Source organism: Alternaria viburni (assembly GCF_023758015.1).
Source record: "Alternaria viburni strain BMP 2772 chromosome Unknown scaffold_24, whole genome shotgun sequence".
Lineage (NCBI taxonomy): Eukaryota > Fungi > Ascomycota > Dothideomycetes > Pleosporales > Pleosporaceae > Alternaria > Alternaria viburni.
This window is the reverse complement of record NW_026055793.1, coordinates 465,170-479,482: the sequence shown is the minus strand read 5'-3', so window position 1 is coordinate 479,482 and position 14,313 is coordinate 465,170. Positions and strand designations below refer to the sequence as shown.

Genomic DNA, 14,313 nt, shown 5'->3' with positions numbered 1-14,313 from the left:
ACAGCGCTACTACACAGTGAGACACAGATCTCGTCTATCAGATACTCTCCCAGTCTGCTCTTACTTCGTCCTTCGTTCAGCGAGATCAATCGAGAGATCAGAGGGCTGGTGATGGTGAGCTCGAATCCGAAGTACAAGGTGGATGCTCTATGTATTGACCGGTGGCAGGTTGTCTTCTATGTGGTGAAGAGAGATAGGACAGTAATGGAGATGTGGTGCGGAGATCATTTGGGAAGTAAGGGGCCCATCGCCATTCTCCTAGCGGCCGTCTTGTCTTCTGATATCCTGACCGTCCTGAAAATCTCTTAATGTTCGTCCGATGTTCCACTCATTAGCGTCGTACTGGCGGTCACCTTGCCGAGAAGCTCATCGTCTAGCCACAGCTTTCTAGATCTCGTCACTTGCACCTCAGTTCCTCCAAATCGTGCTATCACACTTCTTCTGGGGAATATCGACGCGAGATTATACAATCTGAGCAGCCTGATGTCTCACCAAGATGTCCCTGGTGCGTTGATGTTTATCTCTATCCCATTGTCTAGCGGTCACAGCTTCTGTAGCTGCTTCGATGGCGTATTGCAGAGCGGTACGACCGTATTCGTCTTCTTCGTCAACTTGTAGACCAACGATGTTGACCAGGTATTGCAGCGACTGATCAGTAAGGGAGCCAAACATAGCGGCACAGTGTAGTATGGTCCTTCCATCACAGTCCTTTTTAGCCAGATCGACGCCGGAATCGTTGAGGAGTCTCATCATCTCAATGTCAGGTTCCAATGCCCTAACGCATAAGTGCCCCACAGTTTGGCCACGATAGGTGATGTATGACGCGATTTCCTCAATCTTAAGGAGTGATCTGAAGATCGCCATGTCGAACCGAGGGAGCGAGAGACATATTGCTAGGGGGGATTTTCGAGTATCATCAAGATCAAGTGCGTCCGCTCCATGATCAAGTAGTAACTCTACTGTCTGAACGCGCGATCTATAGTGGTTAGACAAAGCCTGATGGAGCACATTTCTTCCATCCTTGTCCTTCGAAGCTATGAGATTGCCGTTACCTGCCTCTCTAGTCTGAAGAATGGCGATAATGAGCTCGATGTTTCCGCTTTGAACCGCGCAGTGAAGTGAGTTGCGGCCGTTGGAATCAGCCAGTGCCACTTTCATGCCAAGGCTGAGTAAATATGTGACTGCCGTGAAATTGCCAGCCTCACTGGCAAGATGCATTGGAGTTTGTTGGCTCAAATTTACTTTCGATGGGTCAGCTCCTCTGAGGACCAATGCTCGAAGTAATTCCGTACTGTTTGGTTCCCCATATCTGATGCAGTGCAGGGGACTGTCACCCTTGCAATCTGATGACGTAACAGATAGGGTAGGGACTGCTAGTAGCACATCAAGTACTTTTTTATGTTTATCATAGCTCACGGGAACATGGAATGTGTGCCGATCGTCTACGGGCGGAATTCCAAGAGGCGTGGTGCGCAGCGCGAGATGTAGAGCAGTCTCACCGTACCGGGAAACAGCGTTGGGGTCGGCACCATGCTTCAGAAGAAACTCGATCATCGTGGCGTTACCGATCAAGGCTGCGAGGTGTAGGGGGGGCAATGCGGTGCAGGCGGATCCTGATATTGAAAGGATGCTACTCACTCGGCGCTTGTCTGCTGCACCAAACCTGCCGGGCGGCGCTTGTGTACGTAGTTCGGGGTTGATCGGTACCCCTGCATCCAAGAGTTGCTTTGCAATGGCCGTGTGGCCAAACTTTACACAGTAGTGTAGTGGAGTCATGTTATCAACATCGCTAGTGTTCAAAGGAGCCCCGAATTGCTGCAATGCCTTTGCTAGCGAGGGTGTACACCGTGCGTCGTTGATGGCATGATGCAAAGCGCCCTTTGATCGTTTTTTCAACCCAGTATCGGCACCTCTTTCGAGCAGTAGCTTGACCATTGGCTCATCTACTTGTTGGATAGCGGCTTGCAGTGCATTGTTGTGGTATCCGCCTTGCATGTTAACCGCTGCGTTAGCGTTCAGTAGCATCTCGGCTGTTTCCATATGACCCCTGGCTGAAGCTGCCTGGAGTGCGTTGCCGAAATGTCCTCCTGAAGCGTTCACGTCTGCGCCTGCGTCGATCAGCAGCTTCACCACTGCCTTGTGTCCATTGGTTGCAGCCGCCTGTAGTGCGTTGCCATATACTCCACCTGTTATGTTCACATCCGGGTTCTGCTCTAACAGCAGTCTTGTGATCTGAACGCCCAGCAAGGCCCCATAGTAGATTGGTGCCGCTGTGCTTTCCAAGGTCCTTGTGAAATTTGGCTTGGGATAGTCATTCTCCGGGTCAGCCAACCGCAGCCAGGTGAGACATGCAGGAGATCCTCTTGACAACACATTGACTGCCATCCGACTCACTTCTTCCGTTTCATCTACTATCGTTTGAAGATGACTGTACCAATGGGTTGCCGAGTACCGTGTCAGGACAGACATTTTGAGAGCTTGCCGTGAGATCGGTTGTTGGAGTTGACTCAGGTACCCCAACGTACCTCTCGTTAGTACCTTGTGGCACTCAACCTCTTGCATACTGTACCACTTCGCTGGCCCTTGCTTTATCCTGTCTGAGACAAGATATTCCTTGACTGAGTAGTGTGCGAGAGTGATAGTGTCGAGGGAGAGCCATAGCTGTCCATTCCAGGTATTCGAGGCAACAGTGACTAGACCAGAACAGATCTCCAGCGCCTCTTGCGGGTCTACGAGCACTTCATCATGATTGAAGACCGGTTCGCGCGTAACATCGATAGCGACAACTTCGGCAACTTCTTCGATATGGAGTGGCCTGACAGAGAATGCTAACCACTGTAAGATGCGTAACGCATATATGGAATCCTTTTCTTTTATATCGGTGAGAATGCGGTCGTATGTTTCGTCTAGAGTCGGCGGTAAAGCGGCTAGGGAACTGCGCAACATCGCTAGGTTGCGACATTTTGCCAACGTGTCAAGTTGACATACAGCCCACCGAAACCCGCACTATTATCAGCTCTGGCTCGACAGGATGGAAGATTCGCAGACATACATCCCGTGAGCACCTTGCATCAGTGCCGTCTCAATCTCTCGCCTGACCTCAGCGTTCTGGTTCCATTTCCCCATGTTCTTATCGTCACGTAGCCGTTGCTGAACGTATCGCGATATGTCTTCATCCACTACAGCTCTTTGAAGACAAATAGAGTCCGCTTCTTCAACACAACTCTCTAAACATGTCTCGATGTCTCGCTCTCTCCTACTGGTCATCAGCAGGTGTACGTTACCAAGCTGCCACCCCAGCACGGTTACTATCATATCCATCAATTCTACACGTTGCGTACACTCATCGAGCGCATCAAGAACAACGTAAATATGGTTGAAAAGTCGCATTACGTGCGGTGCAACCTGCAGAAGCTCATGCACTGATGGTTTTCGAAGTCCGTTTCCGCTGGATGCATACAACTCAAGCAGATGCTTTGGCATTTTGGCCAGGTGCTGCAGTAGCTGACAGAGTAGCGATCGCAGCATTAGTGCCGAATCTTGTTTCTCAACATCGTTGAAGTCGAAGTAGAAGTACACCGTGACCTTGTGATTGTCATCGCCGCAGTACCGCTTTAGATGCTCGATAATGGAGGAACTTAGGATAGTCTTTCCGCATCCTGGGATACCATAAAGCCAGAGTCTTGACGCAGCATTTTCTTTCCATCTCCTGAACTTTTCGCTTTCCAGCAACCACAACCCAGTTTCAGCCTGCCGCTGTTTGCACGCTTTATGCTGATTGGATGATGGGTCGGGTGCCGTAAGCCAGCTGCTTAGCTTGCTGAGCTTTTTTGATTCGCTTTGACTCTTAGTCTTGCCGCTGAGTATCAAGGCGTCTACAGTATCCTCCAACGCCTCCAGCGCTCCTCTTCTCAATCGCTTGAAAGCTTTCTCTTTCCCTTCACCGTAAATCAGTGGTAGGCTGCACCCAAGTATGCCCAGCAAACAGTACGCTCCATCTTCCTCCTTTGTCGTCTGGCGATTCTGTGCCCAAGAGAAACGCGCAGCAATGTCAAAGTCTGACAGATCACATCCTGACAGAGCTTCGATGGGTATCTTTGTAACTTCACAGATAGTCTGTTTAAGCGACTCTTTGTCTCCTAAACGTGCTCCATCTACAGAGAAAAACTCAACGAAGCGCGGTGCTATAAGCTCTTGGAGCGTCCATCCTCGGGTGAACCATCTGCTCGCCCTGAAAGCAGCCTCCCATTCCGAGGATGGCCGGATGTCTTCTGTTGAGGGCTTACCCTCGACGTCTGGAAGGTAGACATAACATTTGTCTGATTTTTGATACCAGCGAAACATCGAGTTGATAGCCTCCGTAAGCTCTGTGTTGTTTGCCTTGTCAATGCAGCAGGTGTCTACCCAGAAATGCTCGATGCCGTCACGCTTAGTCCGTTGTGCGCAGAAGCGGATCTTGTCCCAACCCTCCTTTTTCTTTGCTATCGCTTTGTTTCTGGCTTCACTGTCATTGATGCTACCGAAGTTTCTGAGGTCGTCGAAGGTCACCTCTTGCTCGCCCCAAGTATGTGAGAGGATTGCATAACGAGGTATTTCCTCAGTACGTATTAAGTCCTTCGTCGATGCGATTTCTCCATCCGTTGTGGTGTAAAGTAGCCGCATTGCGCCGATATGTCCGTATGCGCGAGTGACGGAGGGAATTTAAGAACCGTAGATTTCACTCAACGGTTTCACAAGGGCGCCAACAGCGTGCGCCGGTTCGTTGACGAGGAAAAGTCGGAGCCCGTAGCTCAATTTCTATCAGGAAATTTCCTCTCTTAGCCGTTGGAATTGGGTGTCGATGGGCGGAATGGTGGCAACCTTGGAATGACCCGGGTGTTCACCGGAGCGCTTGACGGGGCGTCCTGCTCGTGCGGGACGTGAAGATTGTAGTTAGTAGGCTCATTGCAAATTAAAGCAGCATCTTGCCACATCAGAGAAGGAACGAGAAAGGCTGGTCACCGGAAGCTGAATGTTCGGGCCAGGCTGCATCTTCACCACCCACTCAAGGCAGAGGCACAGCCCGCGCCCGAAGAAGGCGGGGCAAGGCTGAGAGATCTTTCACATGCGACGGCGACATGGAAGCGACCAAAAGAACTATAGACGCGTCTGCAGATGTATACAGCATTATGCGCAAGCTTTTGTTTGCTCGAGGGACATGTCAGCGCGCTCCTGTTAGAGCCCTGGAGGCTCAACAGAGTTGGACCGCTGCCAAGGCTCATCACGTGCTGACTAGCTCACGCGCCTGCCCAGGTGGGTGCCTCTCCTACTCTACGATCATACTCTACTCAGCATTCCAGAGCCTCGGGGGGATCAAAAAAGTGGCTCATATCTATATGCTATCAACCCGAGATGTCCTGAGCGCGAATAGTCCGCTTCCAAGCATCGTGTAGGGAATCCCGAGGTCGCGTACTCGCAAAGCATCCCCGCGTCACCACCAAACTTCCACCTAAAAAACGAAAAGCTTACAAACCCAAATATCTAGGCCAGCGGCAATGGAAATAGATAGCCTAGAGCCCAACGTTGCCTTCAGGTACTGATAATGTTTCATTGTTTTCTCGATCTATACTCCAGCGCACTTGTCATTCCAAACATCTTCTCCCTCCTCTTCCGCGGTACAGTCTCTGCGCTACCAATTCAACCACACCATTCTCCTCCATGTTCGCTCGAACTCCCATCTCTACTGGTGGAATCCCACCTCGTGCAGAAACACACGTCGTGAAATTATCCCTCTGTGCATTACGCCGACGCCGAACCGCGCATTGAGCCTCACCGCGCATTTCGCCGTGCAGCTACTGCGTACAGCCTAGGCTGTCTCGCTTGGAGGGATCTATCAGGTTGTGTTTTAAGTGCTATTGGGTGAAAGCTCCGAGATTTTACATTGGGAGGGAGGATGTGCAAGATCGTGGTTGAGGAAGCGAGGGACAAAGTGTAGGTAAGAGCGGTGTGGTGGAGATTTAGGAGATGAGATTGGGAAAGCATCAGCAATGCATATGCGAAAGCGGCACCAACAAAACCAAGCAAGAACAAAAGCTTTCGCAGCCAAGTGCGGAGGTGGAGATTTCGTGAGCTTGTTTCGTTCGTTTCCTCGCTGGTGGACTCAAACATGCGGAGGTTGTGTTCAAAACAGGGGTACGGCCCGACACTTGCTGTTCACAGATACGAGAGAGACCTGAGAAGATCAGGACACACCGATTTAGTTCTTCGTGCGTTCTCGCTCGTCTCGTGATGAGGCGATTGCAATCTATTCATTTACATCGTGGCTAAATCTGAGTCGCGGATGCAAGAATTGGTCGATATGGCTTTGTTCAAGATTGATAAGAAGGGCTTCTTCTACCGCACATCTTTTCATTCTGCCCCAACCTGAACCTCAACATCACAAAGAGTGTCGTCATCCAGCCCTCCCAAACCATCACAATGCAGCTCTCAGCAATCCTCCTCCTCTTCACCGCCACGGCCTCCGTCTCCGCCTGGGTACATCCCCCCCTCTCCCCCTCTCCCCATCCCTCATCCCTCATACCCCCATCCCTATCCCCCCATCTCCATCCCCCCAACTAACATCCACCCCCGCAGCAATGCTTCGACCACGACGAGCACTTCACCACCAACCACGCCCAGCTGTCCGAAGGCAGCGACCCCAACAACCAATGGGGATACTGCCCATCCAAGACGGGATGCTGCGCCGATGGCAAAACGTGGTATGCGTGCAAGAACGTAAGTTTAGCCTCAACGAGACCTGTACTAGTAAGGATGGTGTGCTGATTGATGTGTAGGTATGCAAGGGTGGTGCTGCCTGCAGTGTAAGTGGGGGAAAGACGAGTTGCTAGAAGGTGGTGGAGTTGGGGATGTGTATATAGAAGTCGATTATTGTTGCTTGGAGGCGGCATGTCACAAGCCTGAATGGGGGAGTGAAATCATTTCAATGCTGAATAAGGATCTAACATGTGACCATCTTGTTCATTGATGTCTGTCATGCTGCCCAAGCTCTTTTTTATCGTCAAACACCACTTCTTGAGAGTTCGTCAGTATCTTGCAAGCTCGGGAGACTTTCGAATGTAGTAAAATGAAATTGGATAGTCTCAATAAACACGACTATACTCTAGTCCCTACGCTCTCAAACACCCAAACGCCCAAGATCGCCCAATCGAAAGCTTATGATATACGTACAGTACGATACCAGCCCAAACAACACGTACAAGACATCCTACTCATCCTATCCTGCCAATGCCTACGCACCACCAGCCCTCCCCGTCGTAGTAGCACTACTAGGCTGATCATTATTCCAAGTCAAATACGTATGATCCCCCAACTTGCGCGGCTTGATCAGATGCGTAGCCAAGAACACGGCTCCTAACAGAATGCAAATACCGCCGACAACGAGGTATGCGATGCCGAGGAAAGGGTTCTTGCCGCCCATGACGGTGCGCGTGGAGATGAGGATGGATTTTGTGCCACTGTATTTGTCGACGGGGTAGCCTGGGGGTGGGTTAGTGGGAGGTGTGGGAGAGGGGAGAGGGGAGGAAGGGTAAAGAGAGGAAGGGAGAGGGAAGAGAGATGGGAAAGACGTACGGTCATAGATCTTGAGACGGTAGGTACCAGCAGTCAAAACATCCTTGTCGTTACGCTGGTACAATTTACTGAACGTAGGCAGACCCGCGGTCCTCATCCAGACCTGGAACTGCTCCCAGGTATGCAGGTTAGGCAGCTTATCGCCGTAACGGCCATTCTCGTATTGCTCCTGCCAGTTCGGCGGTGGGACAACATCCTCTGGTTTATACTTTGTCTCGCCGTAGAGATCACCCTCGTGGCTCCACGAAGTCCCCTCCACAGTCATGGTGTAGTTCTGGCCACCGGCATTTGTTCCACCAGCGGGGTTGGCGAGCGTCAACTGGCTGAATGTGTCGTTGAACATGGAGTTGGCGATGAGACCGCAGGGGTAATACGGTTTTCCCGTCTCGGAATCTACGTCCAGCGGCGAGCAGTCGCCCGAGCTGAGGTCGCTGGCACTGCGGGCATCGCCCTTGAGTTGTTGGATATCGACGGACTTGACGTAGCGGCGGTGGTTCTGGTAGAAGTTTGTGAGGCGGTAGTAGAAGAGGATCGGCGGCTTGATATCCTCTGGGATGTTGAAGCTGAGGATGCACACGTTTGTCTCTTGCTCGACGCCGGACTCGAAAGTGTAGTTCTCGCGGCCCCAACCCCACATCGCCTGCGGGTCTTCCTTGGATCTGAATGTCGCGGACACTCTGCCGCCGGGAATTGGGTCGAGCGGGTTCTCGGCGTTGGGGTCGAAGTTTACGGGGACTTCTGGCGCGGTCGAGTTGCAGTTTGTGTAGTCGATTGAGATCTCCTGGACCTGCGCGCTAGCATATAGAAGCAGCCCGCCGATGGGGGCGAAGATAACTCCGACGATGAAGAAGAGAGGCAGAACGGTCTTCGGCGTTAAGATGGGCCTGTTGCGCGGTTAGTCGTGGGTGTTGCCATCTGCCGCCATGATTCCACCTACTGCCATGCCTTCAAGCGCTGCTGCCTAAATGCAGTGTCTAGTATCCCATCAGCACTGTCCTCCTTCGCGCATGTCTCTATCAGGCTTACTCGGCGGCCTCCTGCTCTTGGTCTTCTTCGGCTCGTCGCGGCTGGGGTCCTGGCTGCTGATGGAGTCGGTATGCTCGACCTGCTGTGTGCGCGACATGCTGGTGGATTCCACGCGACTCGGCGAGTCGATTGGTGGAGTGAAAGGTAGTCGTCGCGGGCGGGAGGAGTGGTGGGAACGCGCGGGTTTGAGGTCGGCCAAGCCGTTGTCCCAAATTAGTGACAGAGCAGCCGCGCCACGCCTGCACGCCTGCGGAGCTTACGCATCCCCGCCCGAGACCCTGAGCCATCCACGGACGTATCACGGACTCGTCATCGCGACTTACATCAGCCATCGCGCCATACTTTAACAATACAGCAACGGAATTTGGAGCAAGCGCATTATGTTATATATCTCATAAAGAATAGGTGTAAATCAGAGAAAGCAGAAGCTAGTCCCAGATAGGTAATCTCTTACTGTACGCAACAGCAATATAGATTCGTCGACTGTTCGGTCGCAATCGCGTAACATACAGTATAGTACCGGCAAGCCTTCAGTCATACTTCCCCTCTGGGAACTTCCCATGCTGAGCCTTCACTAACCTGCCAGTGGGTCTATAGAAAAACCCTGCGCGGAACTTCTGCCACTTTTTCTCGCGCTCCCAGTGTCGGTTCGTTTCCTCATACGCGTATCGTAAGGGCACGCCATCGCCCCGACCATCCACAGCCTTTATAACATCTTCGATACCAAGAAGAGATCCCTGTCCTTCCAAGTCCCGTGTGATGGGGGCGAGGACTCGCGAGATACATACATGCGACTCTTCGAGTACGATGATGGCGTCCGAATAAAAGAGGACAACCAGAAACATGATCCCTTGGAGTACGGGCACCGCAAGAATGACGAGAAAGACGACCATCCAACTGTCGATGCTCAAGATAGCGGCAAGATAGGGCTGGCGCCCATCCTCCACGATACAACGTAGTGCCGTTCTGTCAGGGATGGTTGAAGGTAATCCTCCTGTACCTTGCTCTGCTGCAGCAAGTACAGTCATGGAGAATTGAGACAATATGCTTGCCACTCTGCTTGCTTCTGGTTTATCATCGTCTGGATTATCATCGTCTGGATTGTAATAAGGACGCGGGGACCAAGCGTCGTCGTATGACAGAACAAGACCTTGGGTTGTGGTCTTATTATGCCTATCTGGTCGCGTTGTTATTGCAGCAGCCAGAGTACTCGCTGAACTGTTTGACATATGTGTGGCAGGCCACCTGGTGGTTTCACTAGCCTCCTCCAGAATCGAATTTGCGCAAGCAAAACCTACGCCTCGATAGACCACAATGATGCCCGCACAGCCTGACTGGTTGGCACATAGCTGGTCGGGCTTGTCGCTATGCATGAACATAACTGTATCGGTCCAGGATGTGTTAGTCGCAATGGTCTCTACATCAAACCCGGATAGAACCACTCCTGTATTCGACATTCCATCATGTATGAATCTTGTCTCATTCATTTCCTCGAGCGATTTTTTGTAGCACTCAGCACGAGCGATAACGAATCGGATGGATGGTGCAGTCAACTGATGCCATGAATCGCGGAGCCGATACCGCCAAGCAGCGCGACCGTCGTGTTCATACAACGTTTCCAGACCCTCCCATAAGTAGTCCGCTCTATTGGGGCGGATATCTGATCTGTAGGGTGGTCGCTCGTTGGAGGGATACATAACGTAGTTGTACGCGTTGTCGAAAAGTGCCTCTCGTGTCAGATCCAAAGTGCTAACATTTCCAATTCTGAAACTGACATTCGTCCCAGGCTGACCAACATCATAAGTCAAACTGAGCAAGGCAATACTGAGTGCGCCAGCGAGATTGACAAGTAGCCACGCTGCACAAGCTACCTGTGTCAAAGTCGGTACGTAGCCATTGCGAGGTCTGCGCGCATGCCACATCAGCTTGAGTACAGCCTTGCTCGTCGCGAGGTCGAGGATCAAATCGATCTGGCGCAGCGGCCACTGCCACTTTGCCAGAATCCACCAGCGCATGATCTTCGCATAACTCTGGAGCGACATCCGGAAGTTGAGGGCTATGAATAACGGTAGCGCCGTCATTAGTGTGTTGAACCACCGAAAGTCATTTGCTGACATTTCGTTCCCTATGCTGCTGTATTGAAGCAGTACAAGGGCGCAAAGTATACATAGGATAATAGACGCTAAATATCGCGTGCCGCTGTCGAGAAGGATCCGCCGCTTTTGCCTCTTGCGACGATATTCGCGAACGGTGGTTTTGGGGTTGAATCCTCGAGGTTGCAATGGCGCAGTGTACTTTGTCGGATCGAATGCATGTGCAAGACGAGTGAGAAGGGTCCTCTGGGGTTGTCGCGCTCCGCCGTAGCGCTGTTTTGCTTGTGGTGTTCCCTGCTGCGTTGTGCGAACCGACGATGGCGGGTCGGCGGAAGACGCCCCTTCTGACGAGCAGGATGACCTTGAAGGTTGAATAGAAGAGTTGTTCGAGCTTGCCGGTGCGCCCGAAGCATCCAGAAGTGGACGGACAGATTCTAACGTGCGGTGGTCGACTTGCGACATAGCTCCTGCCTCCGTCACCGTGATGCGTGGTGTCGAAGACTCTGGCATTCTGTATGTATGCTGCGGCTTTGTTGTCGGGAAGGCGACGATGCGATCTGGTTATGCTCGTATCTATACAACAAATACAAAAGGTGACTTTGCGCAGTAGGTCAGGCTAACAGCGCCGGAAAGGCGATGGACATGCATTCTGAGTGGAGTACATTGGGAACCACGACTTATGAGCGCTGCGTCTCCCTACAATAACTGCCTGCGATAAGCCGACTACGTGCGCATGGGCAGTGTCTGTGAGGCTATGCTCTGTGTAACATTTGCAAGGCGATCATGCCCAATCCTGCGAATGCTGACATGCAGCCATTACCGATTGACAAGGCGAGCAACCATTCCAGAGTTAGAGGGGCCAAATCGAGTCTGAGCGGGTCGCTGAACAAGAAGTTGGTGTATGAACAATAGAAGACTGTTGAATATCCCGTGCAGTGATTGATTACTCGCATCAAAGCAAGCAGCATTGAAGGCTGGTGTTGAGTGAGCATGATGTGAGATAGTGCATTCTGGTCTAGTACTAAATATGATAGAAAGCCTGCATTTGCGGCGACAATGTCCACACGGGACTACAACATTCGTTGGTGGGAGCTGAGGGGTATCGCATGCCGTTAGATAAAAGAAAAGGAAAGTCGAGAAGCCCAAAAACGCCATGAGGGAGGACAGTATCCACTCCCGAACACCTGTTCATGCCAACAGTAGTATCCATAAAACCCATCGAAACGCCGTTCGTAATATCATGCGGAGGAGGACATCCATCACTCCTTGTAAATCATACCAGTCTTATCCAAAGAAAGCGAGCCCAGTCGGGTGGGCCGCGAGATGCAAAGTGCAACTTGATGCATCGTAACCAAGAAGAGTAAAAAGAATGGGAAAGGCTATGCGATGCGGCTCAGAGGTACTGGCGGAAGTAGTCGGGGTTGAACCAGCCTACACGGTCATATGACTGCCACAGTTTGCTAGCCTTGTTGACGTCAATCTTGCACGCCTGCTGGGCATCCGTCTTGCGAAACTCTTTGCCAATCTTGAGAGCCTCGATGCGGGCCTGGAAGATGCGTCGCTTGCTGGTGAGGTAGGTGGCGCAGTTGAGGCGGAGTGTGCCAGCGAGGTTCAACTCAGCCTCGTGCAGCAGCTCGCGATCGGGATCGTCGGCGAGCGAGAGCGCTTGCCCTTTCCACTCAGCCTTGAGCGCCTTGGTATTGCCCTTGGGCAGTGTGTCCAGGGGTGGGGCGTAGTCGGGAATGGCAGTGTAGTCAGAGTCGTCGCGGTTGGTGACTGGCCGTGCCGGCTTGGGAGAGGCTGACTTGGTGGTGGGGGAGGTGTCGAATGAGTCGTGGATCTGAGTAAGAGGCGTGCGCTTAGCCTTGGGTGTAGCACGAGGAGCGCGAGCAGGCAGCCGTGGAACAGCGACCTTGGGCTGGCGGAGTTTTGAAGATGGCGCAGGGGCGAGCTTCTTCAAGGCTGGTCGCTTCTGCACACGGCCGCTACGGACCTCGTCGATTTGCTTGTCGAAGGCGCGTTCTTGAGCCCACCAAGCCTTGGGGTTGTTGCAGGCCTCTCTGAATACAATGGATCGGACTTTGGCAACCAATTCGTAGTCAGCGCGGCTCGGCTTGCTCTGTAGTTGTGCATAGTCGTGGGACTTCATGTGCGCGGTGATGACATCTTGCGAGGCTGACTCGGGTGACTCGTCGGGGAACAGCGGCATGTGAGCAATTGGTGCCGCTGCATCAGCCGAGACGAACAGCTGGGGATCGCGTGTGCACTGCTCCTCCGAGCTCTCCATGTTCTCCTTCTGTGCCTGTGTGTCGTATGGGGAGATTGGCGGGGAGGCGTAGGCGATGCGGTGGGCGGCTGCTGCCTGGATCGCCATGAAGTCGGTCTTCACAGCAGACTGCGAGGGTGCTGAATTGAAGGAGGAGAAGGGTGATTGAGAGTAGGCAGGCGGAATTGACGTGCCAAACGACTCTGATCGCTTCATTTCAGGGGGCGAGAGGAGGGAGGAAACGGTGAGCCGATTGCTCGGGGGCGTCTTATAGTGCAAGTTTGCCATTGCGGTGTGGTGCGAAAGTTTGTCCTTTGGTTAAAGCGCAACGTCGGGGCGGTAGCGATATATGAATGTGTCCAGGCAGCCACTGGAGCGTGGTGCGTTGGTAATGCGATCAATGGTAGAGTATAAGTGGAGGGTAGGAGCCTTGGTTGAGCGAACGGCTTCGCCACAGTTATGCTGTCAGGTGTGCCCGGGCGCAAACGTGACCGTGGAAGCCGGCAGAATGGTCCGACCGACTGCTTATACCAGTTATGCGAGCGGGCAATTAGTCAGGCAGTCGTGACAATTGAAAAAGCAGTGCGGAGTTAGGACGATTGAAATGCGTGGTAGGTTAGTCGTCCCGAAACAGACGGGGTGAGCGGGCTGGTTATAAGAAGCACCACCCAGGCGCGTCGGGGGTTTCAGTAGGCTACAGGATGGACAAGGCCAGTGTGACTGTCCTTTGAGACACTGCGGCCCATGTGCTAGCGAACCAGACAAAGAGGGTGTGCGGTTGGCGCGTGCCAGCAGGCTCTCATCCTCCCAGGCCAGGCATCATCCATAAGAGGAGCGCCCGTTGCGCGCGGCCGGCAGCTGACGAATGCGGGCGGCCAAGAAGTGAATAGAAGGAAGACGAAGGGGGCTCCAATGAGAGCGGCCAATTGCGCAGCGACGCGTGAGGCGGAGCTGGGAGCGCGCAATGCTCTCTGACTGTCTGAGAGATTGAGTCACTGCACAGGCGATTACCTGTCGCTCCGTCCCAGCAAACCGGGCTAGTCCATCGGGGCCGAATGAACCGTCCCCATCGTCACATCATCACTGCGCTCCAGGGCTACATACACGTTGCCTGCCCTCATTGCGCCCTGGATGCAGCGATTGAAGCCTGGTAGTATGTCATTGACACCCGATTCCAGTCAATTCCCAGTCCTCCCAGCCAGCGTGTCACCGCAGCGCCCAATGGCGACGGTAGCGTTCCTAATCCCCATTCCCTCTACAGATCGCTTCCGGTGGACAGTGTCCGAGTCACCGCTTCCGTCATCGTTCCTCGTACTACGC

At 52.8% G+C, this 14,313-nt stretch overlaps 3 protein-coding genes across 3 annotated transcripts; all 3 read right to left on the bottom strand.

Moving 5' to 3' along the window:
* Positions 1-462: 462 nt before the first annotated feature.
* On the bottom strand, positions 463-4,662 carry J4E79_009382 (uncharacterized protein; the record flags this gene model as incomplete). The annotated part of the gene is made up of 5 exons (XM_049358228.1): positions 463-648; positions 1,639-2,408; positions 2,565-2,935; positions 2,989-3,006; positions 3,053-4,662. 5 exons carry the CDS (start codon positions 4,660-4,662, stop codon positions 463-465), a joined length of 2,955 nt encoding a protein of 984 aa, XP_049207444.1.
* Positions 4,663-7,267: 2,605 nt separating this feature from the next.
* J4E79_009381 (uncharacterized protein) lies at positions 7,268-8,731 on the bottom strand (the record flags this gene model as incomplete). Its single annotated transcript, XM_049358227.1, has 4 exons — positions 7,268-7,515; positions 7,609-8,492; positions 8,546-8,582; positions 8,635-8,731. The coding sequence occupies 4 exons, from the start codon at positions 8,729-8,731 to the stop codon at positions 7,268-7,270; spliced, it is 1,266 nt and encodes a 421-aa protein (XP_049207443.1).
* A 3,389-nt stretch (positions 8,732-12,120) lies between these two features.
* On the bottom strand, positions 12,121-13,281 carry J4E79_009380 (uncharacterized protein; the record flags this gene model as incomplete). Its single annotated transcript, XM_049358226.1, has 1 exon — positions 12,121-13,281. The coding sequence occupies one exon, from the start codon at positions 13,279-13,281 to the stop codon at positions 12,121-12,123; it is 1,161 nt and encodes a 386-aa protein (XP_049207442.1).
* Between the last annotated feature and the right edge of the window lie 1,032 nt (positions 13,282-14,313).